The 13,265-nt window shown below is 50.3% G+C and overlaps 1 protein-coding gene across 1 annotated transcript; it reads left to right on the top strand.

The window, feature by feature from the left end:
• The first annotated feature begins 10 nt into the window (after positions 1–10).
• Positions 11–12,638, top strand: NR1D1 (nuclear receptor subfamily 1 group D member 1). The gene is made up of 8 exons (XM_028704968.2): positions 11–414; positions 6,254–6,604; positions 6,888–6,976; positions 7,773–7,917; positions 8,490–9,100; positions 10,457–10,642; positions 11,194–11,404; positions 12,165–12,638. The coding sequence occupies exons 1-8, from the start codon at positions 354–356 to the stop codon at positions 12,362–12,364; spliced, it is 1,854 nt and encodes a 617-aa protein (XP_028560801.2). The 5' UTR covers positions 11–353; the 3' UTR covers positions 12,365–12,638.
• Positions 12,639–13,265: the final 627 nt, after the last annotated feature.

The following is a 13,265-nucleotide window of genomic DNA, read 5'->3' as shown; positions in this document are numbered from 1 at the left end:
AGGGAGACCAGGGAGTGAGTGAACCCTGGCAGAGTAAAATTTTGCAGGCAAAGGGAGAGGCAGCAGCAGAGTGGAGCTCCCGGGCTGCTGCGAGGTATCCCACAGACTCAGCCGCTCTCGCGCTCTTTCGACTTTTGCACTGCGGCTCTCAGTGCAAATCTAATCTTTTAAAGAAAATTTTTAAAAGGGCACATTCCCACCAGCGTTCAGTGCAAGCTGACTGGGTTCCCAGCCGCTTTTGCAATATAACTTTGGGGGGACCAGAAGAAGACCGAGGAGGAGAAAGGGGCAGCCTCTCGCTCCCCCTCGCTCCTTCCTCGCCTACGGAATCTCGGCTCGCTTCTTCGCTCGACATGAATGACGGCTGTCAACTGAACAGGATGACCACTTTGGATACGAACAACAACGCCCCAGGTAAGCCTCTCGCGGCTGGCTTCTTGAGGCTGACCCTGTCTCGAGGGAACGGGTCATGCAGTGCTATTCTCCCTCCTAAAACTTGCCCCATAGCCTCCCCTTCGCGGCGACCTCCCGTCGCAGAGGTCTGGCGCTTCAGCCTCTTTCGCGCGCACCTGCAATGAAGGGAGCAGTCCTTCTGCTTCCCAGCGCTCCTGCAGCTACTCGTGGGGCGTCTGCTGGAGTTGGGGTGGTGGTGGTGGTGGCGGCGGCGGCGGCGGCATTGAGTTCCCAAGCAGCGTATCTCCCCACCCTAAATACCGCAATTGCTGATATAGAGATACGAAGTGTGCAAACAACCTTCGAGTCTCATACTGTATGTAGCATTCAGGATCCTGCCTGAATGCACCCCCCAAATCACAAGGAAGAGAGGTGCTGGGTTTTGGAATTGGGAGAAACAAGAGTGTCCCTATTACCTGCTCCCGTTCTTTTAGCCCATCAGACTTCTCTATTTCACCCCCCCAACCCAATTAGGAAGGGTTGATTTCTCATCATTCTGCTGTAGTTTCCTCCTGGGGGAGGGTGGATCGGTGACAAGGGGAGCAAGGGAAAGGAGTTATAGGTGTCAGTTTCAGGGAAAGAGGTCAACCTTCCTTCTCCTTGTGGGGGGAGGGAGCAGAGTCAAGTGTCTTGCCTGGGCTACCAGTAGCGGCGGGCGACGCCCTACCTTGTCCTTTGGGGAGGGTGGGATTAGGGCAGTTGTAGGGAGAGAGGATCGGGGCTGCTTTGCTTCCACTGTGAGCATCACATACCTGGTGTTTTCTTGGGAGGAAGCCTTGGTAGGGGAAGGGATGCCCGGAGATCTCCTTTTGATATTGCCCCCCCCCCCAATTGGTGATCCCTTATTGGTTATAGGGATTTCTCTTCCCCTCCACCCCCACTACTTCGGAGTCACACTACTAGCACCCGTACCCCGCTTCGGAATCCCACCCTTCCTGGGATTCCCCCTTCGAGCTTTCCCATTCATCCTCTCACGTGTCCCCTTACCCGGCTCAGCCACGTGCAACGTTTGTTTTCCCTATCGGCCCCGCCTCCGGTCGCCTCCCATTGGCCGAGCTCGCTCCATTAGCTCATTAGGTACGCCTCCCCTGGAGTTACGACACCATCCGGGAAGCTCGAACGTTCCGAGTTCGCCGTAGAGGGCGCGGCTGAAGGATGGACCATCCCTTGCCAGGGAGGGGAAATGGGAACCAATGGGCGGGCAGGGGGCGGGGCAAAGCGTGATGGGTGAAGCCGGGATACAAGCGGGCAACGTGCAAGTGGGGCACGTGGAGGTGAACTGGCCGACTTGCCAGCCTTCCGATCTCGCTTGCTCGTTATTCAGCTCTCGGGAGGTAACCCTCATGGGGCTTTTGGGAGTGCGAAAGTCTTGGACGGGCAACTTAACGGAGCATGAGAACCGAGTGGGCGAATCACTCACGTTCACCGGTCTTTGCGTCCTGGCGTGTCGTCTTTGGCTGGAAAAATCAGGCTTCTCTTACTATTTTGATCCCGATCACTTTGCTACTGCTTGCCCGGCGGCAGCTTTACCTCCCCAAAGCTTGCAGCCTTGCACTGAGCCAATTAAAGCGTAAAGTTTTCTGAGGAAAAAGAAAAAGGGAATCGTGTAAGGTCACGTGTTCCTTAGTGCATGTGCAGATTGCCTTCCATTTGTGCCCCAAACAGTTTGCCTCAGTGCATATACAGAGTGCCTTTCTTTTGTGGTGGAAAGCAGGCAATATTTATTGGTGCGCATGTGTTTTAACAGCATTGGATAGAAAATAGGGAAGTAACAAAAATACCAACCCCCCCCCCCCTTTATGTTCTCTGACTAGTGTTTGAATGCTGGAAATGAATGTTCTAGTTACAGAGGAGTCATTCCAGCCTGAGGAGGAATGGTGGGGGACTCAAAAGCTTCCAGTATTTTAAAGACTGGGTGGCACAAATATTTTTTTCCCCGTGGTCTTTGTTTCGGTGTGTACTACATTTGTATTTGTGTTAAATGTAGACACTGATTAAGTATTAACAATAGAACTATGTAATAAAATGCACCCTGGGCGGTTTAAGTGAATGGTATTTGTCTAATCCAATAATAAGGTCTTAAGGTTCCCTTAGAGGAGAAAGTGTTTAGGAATGAGGAAAGGCTTTCTGCATTTGCTGTGGGTTAGCAGTGGGATAATTCCTTTTTAAAGATCTGGTGTTTTGGGTTTCAACACTTTCAAGTGGGGTCGGATTTGCGGGGTTAGGAGTAGCCTATGTTAGAAGATGGGAAAGTCTCCCAGAGCCATGTGGCTTGATTGCCATGCTGCCCAGTTCTAAGCATATTTACTCAGAAATAAGTCCCAGTGAGTTCAGTGTGTCATTCCCCCCTAATAAGACCTCATAGAATAGCAACCTGCATTGCGTGGGTTTTAAGGGGGTGGTTTTTTTAAGATCTAGGGGCTTGTTTCCCCCCATCTTTTGTGGATATGGTTTGCATGTACACCTACCATATTAGTTGTGATTCCATTGCTGGGTTAGTAAGTTAGTGGGCCCAAGGTGGTTCAGGGATCTGGGTGATGGAAATCCCTTTCCCTTTGATTGACCTTGTTGGTTTTGAGCTCAGCCTCCCTCATTTTATTTTTGGTGGTGCTTGCATATGGACCTTCAGTGCTACTTTTGCTGCAGGTTCCCCCCTCCCCCCCCCTTTTGCATCAGGTGTCCTCCCCTTTGGGGTGAGCAAACGGGTAGCATGTGGCCTTGTGTCAAGGACCACGTGTGCTTACTTAGTGATGCCACATGTGTCTCTAGCCACTCCTGGCTCCTTGCCTCCAGAAGACTGACAAGACACATTGCAAACGGGCGAGATACGCCTTTCCCTTTTTTCACACCCATCTGGAAGATTGCCAACTTGGTCCGCACATAACTTCCACCCCCGCTCTGCCTTCTAGCAAGTTCTATTTATCCTCCCTGACCCACTTGGGGCAGTCATCTCCCTGACGCAACCTGCATTTAATAGCCGCACGGAAGCTAGGGACTCCAAGCCGGGAGGGAAGAAGGCTGCAAGATTTGCATACCTTCCTCCTTCGCAGGATTCCCTGCGCCACCCTTCCCATCCTGAATTGCTCGATTTGCAAACCCTGCTTCTCGCCTTTTAAAAGAAGGAAAGTGAAGTAATTTAGGAGAGGCTACTAGTAAGGAAGAAAAACAACAACCATCATCAGCATTGAGGAAGAGATTACTAACAAGGTCACGTGCAAGGGCCGCATGCTCAAAACCCAGGCAGGATGATCACTGCCGCCCTAGCAAGCCAGATGTTGGGCTGGTTCTCGGGCCTCTGCGCCCCAAGTTCAAATCAAGGTGCCTGCTTGAAATATCCCTACCCTTATTTGCCCTTGATGATTCTCCTGGTTAAGCATTTGTTCTGCAGAGGAAAGGACAGCCTGCTTTTAATAAGCTGCCAAACTGTTGCACAGTATTTGAGATATATTGGGAGATGTATGACCGCACGGGATTAGAATAGGCACCAAAGTGAGTGGAGTTGCTTCTGGCACATCTGTTGGCGCTTTGTCACTGAGCTCCAGCTTTGCCCTAATTTTGGCAGGATTGCAAAGTTCTCCTATGTGCAGAAGAGCAGGGTGGTTATCACAAGTGTTTGACCTGAGCAGCTTGCCCTGGACCCTTAGCGAAAAGTGGTAGAAGGGGATCTGTGGTCCCACAGGACAAGAGCTCCATCCAAAGCACGGCTGCTAAATTTTAATTTTAATCAATTGCTTATCCTTTGTTGACTTCTCTTGGGTGTGTGTGTGTGTGTGTGTGTGTGTGTGTGTACTGTTTGGATTGCTGGCAGAAATTGACTGGGATCATTATCCAGCTCTCTTTCCTATCCCTGACAAGGGGGAAAGGGAGAAACCCCACTTACAGCTTTATTTGTCCTGATTCCTTTTAATGTCTGCTAAGCAACCAGTCCCAGGTGCTTGGGCCACACGCAAGGAAGGTCATTAGCTGGTGGTAACCAGTCAACAAGATAAAGGCTCCCTGCTTGTTGTTAAAGGCTTGACCTTGTTTATAATCCCTCTGGCACGGATGGCTTTGTTTTTACTTTGCTTGAGGCTTCTCCTACAGCACTTTGGCCACTGGCATGTAGCCCAGCTACAAAGCCTGGAGCAGTGGTAGTTCTTCTATAGAAAAAAACAAAACCCCAAGCCATCTCCAGGCTGGAGTATTCAGCCCTTCCCAGCTTACCCACCTCCCCCCAGCTTCCAGGGTGGGGTGTATGATGGCTTTTTTGGCTTCCACCCAATTTTCAACAATTTCTTGGCCGCACGCCTTCCTCCCTCCCTCTCCACTCGCTGCATCACTCACTTGGTGTTTTTTCCTTTTGCAGCTCTGAGATGTAGGTCAACAACTGAAAGCTGGGAGAGAGAGAGAGAGAGAGCTGGATTGCAAGGGAAGAATTTTGGCAAGACCAGCTCAGAGCTTGCAACGGGCCAGTAATGTGGGGTTGGACTTTGCAAACCTTTTATCAGGTGTGTGCTGGGAAGAGTCAGCTCCCACATACCGGGGCAGCTTTGTTCTCACTTGCTGTCGTGTTTTGCTCACAAGTAGGTTTACTTTCACCCCTAACCTATCGCTGTTCCAGGGTTTCCCCTCTCCCATCTTGTGCCTTTGAGAACTCACATGTTCACAGTAAATTACCACCTCCTTTTTGTCCATGGTCGGAGACAGCACCCCTTTGCATATAAGGCCACAATGTGGAGGGCAAATGGGGGCGCTCTCTGGAGTACTTGCTAGGAGAACTAGAAACACCTTGGTGTGATCCAGCAATGCTGTTAGAAGGTTTTTCTTGTGGAATATCGCCTAGTACATTTGACTCCGGGAAGGGTAGTTGTGGTACTGTTCCCGCAAAAAAAGTTTTTAAAAAAAGATATCCTGTATTTGGAACAGGGAATGAATTTTAGCCCAAGTCTACTGGATAGGTATGTTTGCTGTGTTATCCTCCACATCATGGAGCTTGGCTCACTAGCTTGAATAGTGGCTCTCTGAAGCAATACTTACATCACATTTGCTCTCTGTTAGCATTATGGGAGAAAACTCTTCTCCTCTCTACCCTCCTCCTAATTTTATAACCCTCTGTCATGTCCCACTTTAGTAGTCCTTTTTACAAAGCTTAAAATAAAAGGCCCCCAAATGCCCGAACCTTTCTTCAGCTGCTCTGGGCCCCATTTCTCGGCGCTCTCCCCAGCCTTCCACTTCTGATTTCTGCCCCTTCTCTCCCTGCTTCCCTTCTGCCTTCACAATGGTCTTGTTTTTCTCTTAGAGCGCAAGCCTGCAGGCAGGCTCTGTTCTTTTTAATGCAGTTACAACTTCTAGTGCTTTGCAGCCCTTAAAAAGCCCTTAGCTTTGCCGTAGTCTTCTTTCTTTTCGGAGACAACTGTACAAAGCATCCAACTACTCCAGACTCCCTTTTTTCCAACGCTGTCCGGCTCTAGGGATTCGCAGTTTCAAAACACAACAGACTTAACTTGGTTACAACATTGGAAGGTTGTCAGAGCCTCTCTCTCTCTCGTTCTACTTTGCCCCAGTTGAAACCTGCTGCCTTTCTTGGCTACCGAAACATCTGCTTGCCTTTGCAAATGCCTCTTTAGGGTGCAGCTGTGAGGTGGGGATATCATCCGCCACAGTGAGATCCTGAAACTTGCTCCTCTTTAAAGGAAACTCGAGGTTTCCAACATGATGTCTTCAAGTTGCGTAACACAAACAATCATTTGGGGCAGCTGGACACCGAAGGCTGTAGTGAGGTGGGATTCTCAACCCTCTTCCCTTTTTTAACCCTCTGCAGGTGGCGTCATCAGCTACATTGGCTCCAACGGGTCTTCTCCAAGCCGCACCAGCCCCGTCTCTCTGTGTGGCAGCGACAGCTCCAACGGCAGCTGCCAGCTGTCCTCGCAACCCGCCTTCCCCAGCTACTTCCCACCTTCGCCCACCGGGTCTCTGGTGCAAGACTCGGGGCGCCTGTATGGGACCAGCTCCACTGGGCTCCGGGATGATGCTTCCCCTTCCTCCTCCTCCTCCTCTTCGTCATCATCGTCCTCTTCCTACAGCTCTGGAGGCTCTCCTGTGGGGCTGCAAGTGGCCATGGATGACGGGAGGCGCATCTCCCCTGCCAAAAGCACCAGCAGCAGCATCACAAGTGAGTGCGGATGCGAAGTTGGGAAGCCCTGGGGTGTTTGCGGGTCCAGCCAACTATGCCAGCAGATTTAGTCCAAGCCCAAACTCCAGGCCCACCTTCCCCGGGTCAGTTTGGCCCTTTCTGCCAGCCACAATTCCTCCTGGGTTCTTCAAAGACTGCACTGTAGGCCTCCAGGGTTCCCCCCCCCCAAAGGGTTGGTTGGGGAGTAGCAACCAAGCAGCCAAAAAAACCCAGCCTTTGTGTATGGAGTCTCACAGCCCCTCTTCCTCTTTTCTCCTTCCAGAGCTGAATGGGATGGTCCTCTTGTGCAAAGTCTGCGGAGATGTGGCGTCTGGGTTCCATTACGGTGTCCATGCTTGTGAAGGCTGCAAGGTGAGCATCTCTCTCTGGCCTTTTTATTTGGCTGACGAAAGCTGGAAGGGGTTGGATTGAGGCCCACCGCCGAGATATTTTGCAGCTCCACACAGGAAAAACCCTCATTTTCCCATGCTGGAATGGGGCACTGGAGCTTAAGCGAGATGTGGGAGATGGGGACTTAAGCTCTGCAACACAGCCTTGTGCTGGGAGAGCAAGCCAGCTCAGGGGGTTGCACCACCGCCCTGACCAGTAGGGACTACAGCAGCATGCAGCCACTGGCCTGCAAAGACTGTGCCTCCGCTGCTTGAGCTAGCACCCCTTAGGACTATGTCTGTTCAGGCCTCAGAACGCTTCTCAGGTTCAGAAGGGAATGGAAGTGGGCGACATTGGCCTCTGGGAACTTAGGAAGCTGCCTTATACAGAGTCACAGTCATTGGGCCTTCTATCCAGTATTGTCTACACAGACTGGCAGCAGCTCTCCAGGGTTAGCCTTACCTGGAGATGCCAGGGCTTGAGATTGGGGCCTTCTGCATGCTGGGGTTGGCAGGTGTTTACCATGCCTCTGAGCTGGCCAAGTGGGCCTAATATAACTAAAACTGGGAGCCTGGCCTTCTCTGCCCTTGCCTGCTCAATGGATGAGCAGTCACCTTCTGCTGGTTCTGCTTCCAGTTCAAGTCTTCAGCCTCCAGCTCACAGCCTCAAGGGAACTGGGCTGAAAAGCAGCCGCTCTCAGTTTGGGTTTGGGTACAGCTGCTCGCTCATCAGGCCTAGGTGCTAATTTGCTCTCTCTCCCTCTTTGTCCCCCACTCAGGGTTTCTTCCGGCGCAGCATTCAGCAAAACATCCAGTACAAAAAGTGCCTAAAGAACGAAACCTGCAACATTGTCCGCATCAACCGGAATCGTTGCCAGCAGTGCCGCTTCAAGAAGTGTCTGGGAGTTGGCATGTCTCGTGATGGTGAGTTCCCTGCCATGCAAGGGTTGGAGATTTGACTTTTCATTTACCCCTTGCAGGCTTTGTTTCGTTAGGATTCTGCTTTGTGGAATAATAACAAAAATAATAATAATAATTTATTATTATTTATATGATGCCCATCTGATTCGATTGCTCCAGCCACTCTGGGTGGCTCCCAACACACAATTAAACACACAATAAAACATCAACTGTTAAAAACATCCCTGTACAGGGCCGCCTTCGGATGTCTTCTAAAAGTCAGATAGTTGTTTATTGCCTTGACATCCGGTGGGAGGGCGTTCCACAGGGCAGGTGCCACTACCGAGAAGGCCCTCTGCCTGGTTCCCTTTAGTTTCACTTCTTTCAGGGAGGGAACCACCAGAAGGCCCTTGGCGCTGGACCTCAGTGTCTGGGCCGAATGATGGGGGTGGAGAAACTCCTTCAAGTATACTGGGCCGAGGCCATATAGGGGTTTTTTAAAGGTCAGCACCAACACTTTGAATTGTGCTCGGAAACGTGATATCCTCAGTTGCCATACTGACCCTTGACACACACCCCGTTTGCCTCCCCTACAGCTGTCCGTTTCGGCCGCATCCCCAAGCGCGAGAAGCAACGCATGCTGGCAGAGATGCAGAGCGCTATGAACAACATGGCTAACAACCAGCTCAGTGCGCATTGCCTGCCCGAGGGCTTGTCGACGGGGCACCAGCAACCCGCCAGCCCCCTTCTGTGCCACCAGCCGCAGCTGGCGCCACGATCCCCACAGCAGCACGCGGCCTCGCCTCCCCAGCCGTCTCCTTGCTTCGCCCAGTTCTCCCAGCAGCTGACGCCGCCCCGCTCCCCGAGCCCCGGCGAAGTCATGGAAGACGTCATCTCGCAGGTGTCCAAGGCCCACAAGGAGATTTTTGTTTATGCCCACGACAAACTGGCCGCAGGGCCCCTGGCTCCCGCGGGGAGCGAGAACTCTCTGAGTTGGGAGAGCAACTGGCTGTCCAGTGGCTACCACGGCAACGGGCCCTGCCACCAAAACGACAACTGGAACTCTGGCTCCGCCCCAAGCAACACATGCCACCAGAACAACATGAACGGCCATCGGTTTTGCCCCTCCGGCTATCCCTCCGGGGAGACAGATCCCTCCGTCGGCCAAGGCTGCCCTCAGCAAGGCGAGCCCAGAGATATCCTCTTGGTGAGTGTCGCATCCTCCTCACAGAACCACACAAGGCGCTCTCTTGTTTGTCAGCGACCAGTTCAGCCTCCAGCTGCCTTTTCTCTAGCTATTATATAGCCAGCTTGTTTTAATATCCCAGGAGGAAAACCCGTGGCTTTTGCCTGAGGCAAATCAGATGAGATTTGAACCGGGAGCTTCACTAGTTGTAGCCACTGTATTGCTATGATTTTGGATATTCCCCACCACCATCTCAGCCATTTGGATATATTTTAACCAGTGCTGTTTTTCTAGGAAAAGGGGTGCCGGAACTTGCCACCAACACCTCCCTTGTTCTCTTATAAGGACCATGGCTCCCACCTGAAAGGTGCTGGAACCAAGTTCTGGAGAGTTCCGGCTGATGAAAGCCCTGATTTTAACCTGCCCCCTGAGTCACAGTTGGGTTAGGCCTGTGCTACTTGAGCTTTTATGGGATAGGCAGCTCCTTGTACATATTTTGTATCTCTTACATTCTTTGGCTCACAAAATGAGCTTTTTCTCAGCCACGTTCCATCATGTACAGTATAACTTGGAGCTTTCAGTGAAAAGCAATCAATATTTCTTAATAATATGTTCAACATTTCACTGTAGCTTCATTTATGGTTATGCATGTGAAAATTCAGTCTATTAATGATTTTTTTTATGGGGGGAAGGAACATCAGTTAGGAAGTCTTAAGCAGCCAGGCGTAGGGGACCTGTGGCGCTCCAGATGTTGTTGAACTCCAACTCCCATCAGCTCCAGCTAGCATGGCCAATAGTCCAGGATTGTGGGGGTTGTAGTCCCAACAAGATCTGGAGGGCCACAGGTCTTCTGTTCCTGCTTTAAAGCGAAGACTTAGCCTACAAGAAGTATTTGCTTAGCTCAGGCAGTGTTGGACTCAATCCTGACTTGAAAAGTCAATCTGTTGGCGTTCTCTTTTAGTCAATTTAGTTCAATTTTTAGTTCAATTGGTGGGATGTTAACTACTGCAGTTAGATTATGGCGTTTCATATATGAAACTTAACTCCTACGTATTGTCAGGCTAGAAGTCAGTATTAGCTCAATCTGTCTGGTTATTCTGCAAAGGAACACCTCATTTCTTATGCCTGGGGGTGGTGGCATCAAACGCACCAGAGCAGCAAAAGAAGTAAGTTTAGAAGCTTCTATTCCACCTGTTAACCTGGACTAAAACTCCCTGGGACTAATGGGGCTTATATTACAAAACATTGGAAGGCATCAGATTGGCAAAGGGTCCTCAATTCTCAGTGACTGTGGGGGCTTGCAACTGGTTCCATTGACTCTGATTCCAGCCCTCTACTCTTCATCTAACACGTCTCATTTTTCCCCCATCCCAACAGGCGTGTCCTATGAATTGTCACCCACATGGTCGCAGTGGCCGTACTGGCCAGGAGATTTGGGAAGATTTCTCCATGAGCTTCACACCTGCTGTACGAGAGGTTGTGGAATTTGCAAAGCACATCCCTGGTTTCCGGGAGCTCACGCAGCATGACCAGGTCTCCTTACTCAAAGCTGGCACATTTGAGGTAGGATTATCTCCATCCACTACTTCAGACCCTTGCTAGTTAACAGCTACAGATTTTATGTATGTAGGAAAGGCTGATAAAAGTGGGAGAATAATATTTATCTATTAAATATTGGTTAATTCTGCAGACTGGTGAAAATAATGGGGAGACATGGTTGTTTTAAAATCCTGGAACTCTAATCTACACCCTTATTTATCCATATATAATAATGAGAATGCATGAAGGACATTATTTGCTGGCGTCATTTTGAAATATAAAGACATTAGGAGTAATTAAAGGGGTGTAATCTGCTTTTGGGAAGGTGGATCCCAGACATACTCAAAAACCCCAAAGGGAAGAAGTGAAAATCATTCTGAGAACTTGTCAGTTTGTTTTGGTTCTTAAGAAGAAAAACAACAACCTTGCAGTTGAACCTAACTAAGTTCACTCAGAGGAAGTCCCACTTCTTTCAAAGCTAGTGTGCATTCTTACTCGGAAGAATACAGATGGCATTTGACTGCGTTGTGTGGGCACAGATGTGTTCTAACAGGTCTCTCCTACCATTTCCCCAGGTGCTGATGGTTCGGTTTGCGTCCCTCTTCAACGTTAAGGAACAGACAGTGACATTCATGAGTCGCACCAAGTACAGCCTTGAGGAGCTGTGGGGGATGGGGATGGGCGACCTGCTGACATCCATGTTCGAGTTCAGCGAGAAGCTTGGAGCCTTGGGACTCTCTGAAGAAGAGCTTGGCCTCTTCACAGCTGTGGTGCTGATCTCTGCAGGTGGGTGTCCTTGGGCATGAACAGGCGGGAATCGCAGTCATGGATCACAAGCTTCCTTGTCCTTACCTTTCCTTGAAGCTCTCCAGTCACACCCATCCATTGTGTTTTTGTGCCCTTGTTTCACCTGTGTCTTCAAGCCTCCTACTCTACCATCCTTGGCTACCCAAGCACACACCTACACAATTCAACACCTTTCCCCCTTTCTGCTCCTTATGCCTGGCACCTTCTCCCAGAATATCCACAGTGGTCTCCCTTGCTCTCCCTGCTTCCTCCTTTGGAAATCTTCCTTTCCTTGAAGCCTTCATCTTACTGCCTTAGTCTGAACCTCCACCCTTGAAACACCAACACCCTGCAACCGCAGCAAACCCCTAAATTAACTACATATCTTCATATTTCTCCTCTGACACCTTTGCCTCTGCTCCTCTCTTCCCCATTGTTCAAACTTGGGAGTGTAAGCTCCTTGAAGTGGGGATCTGTCTCTCTTTCCTCGTGTGACCTTGCAAAATGCTATGAACAGTGGTGGTGCTTTAAGAGAGAACGATTCTTAATAAAAATAATTCAGAGCTCCGAGGAGATTGGGATCTTTTACATGTCAGGTTTTGGCACCACTGCTCCTTGGGCTCCAGGCAATCTGTGACCTTGTGGGAGGCTGAAAACGTGGTTTGATAGATCAGAGACCTGAAAACCAGGCAGGTGTGTCTGTTATGCTGGGCATGCCGCTGTTAACATGTTACTGACTGCCCGTCCCTCTCTTGTGCAGATCGTTCAGGCATTGAGAACCCAGGATCAGTGGAGCAGCTGCAGGAGATGCTTATCCGTGCCCTGAGAGCCCTCGTCCTCAAAAACCACCCCCAGGAAACGTCCCGTTTCACCAAGCTGCTGCTGAAGCTTCCCGACTTGCGCACCCTCAACAACATGCACTCTGAGAAGCTGCTCTCCTTCCGCATTGATGCTCAGTAGAAGACAGGGAGGGCCTTGCACATAACTACTGGACCACCCTCTCGTCTTGCCCTCCCTGCGTTGTTGCACTAACCAGACTGCTCTCTCTGGGCCTGGACCCAGCAAACTATATTTATACCGGCATAGGAGCTGCTGCCCCCACCTGCTCAGAAGCAAGCGGCCACAAGCCGCCTTTTGTAAATATCTCTCTGTATATTGGAGTTGTGTGAATAGAACCGGCATTCTTCCCTGCTGTGGCGCTGGCCACACGGGAATAATATATTGAAAACCAAAATGGCCTGGATCCACGTTCTTCCTGAGTTCGCCTTGTGTGTCCGCCCCCGCACTTCTCCTGAATCGGGAGGGAAGGTATGGTGGAGGTTTGGGAGTAACCAGTTGCCGCGGCTAGAGAGAGGCGACTATTGGAGCTCTATACACAAGGGAGACATTGGCTGCCCCCCGCAAGCCAGAAGTGAATTGTGGTGCTTAAAATGGTGGCTGTCCTGTCCCACTTATTTTGTCAGGGCTTAGGTATGGCAAGATGGCAGTTTAAGGGAAAACCATGTGCTTCCATTGGTGTGGCACCCACATATTTTGTCCTACCTCTGGTCAAACCAGTTTTTGAAACACTACAACCTCCCAGTTGAAAGGCCTCGTTACCAGGTGAAAAAGAGGAAGACCATCCACATTACATGCAACTTTCACATCCTCTTTCAAATCTTTCTTTTTTAAATCCTCTGAAACCGGCCAATCTACCCTCAGCCTGGTTTTTCAATAATGTGAGGCACTTACACATGTCATCGGTATGGAACCCATCTTCTCCCACACACCCCAAAATGTAGTGATGCTTTTTTGCTTTGGTGAGGCTGGTTGTTTTAGGTTTAGCAAAAAAGGGTTTCTACTGACCTTTTAAGTGTGGGGG

This window comes from Podarcis muralis, chromosome 13, assembly GCF_964188315.1.
Source record: "Podarcis muralis chromosome 13, rPodMur119.hap1.1, whole genome shotgun sequence".
Lineage (NCBI taxonomy): Eukaryota > Metazoa > Chordata > Lepidosauria > Squamata > Lacertidae > Podarcis > Podarcis muralis.
This window is presented reverse-complemented; position numbering and strand designations above follow the sequence as displayed.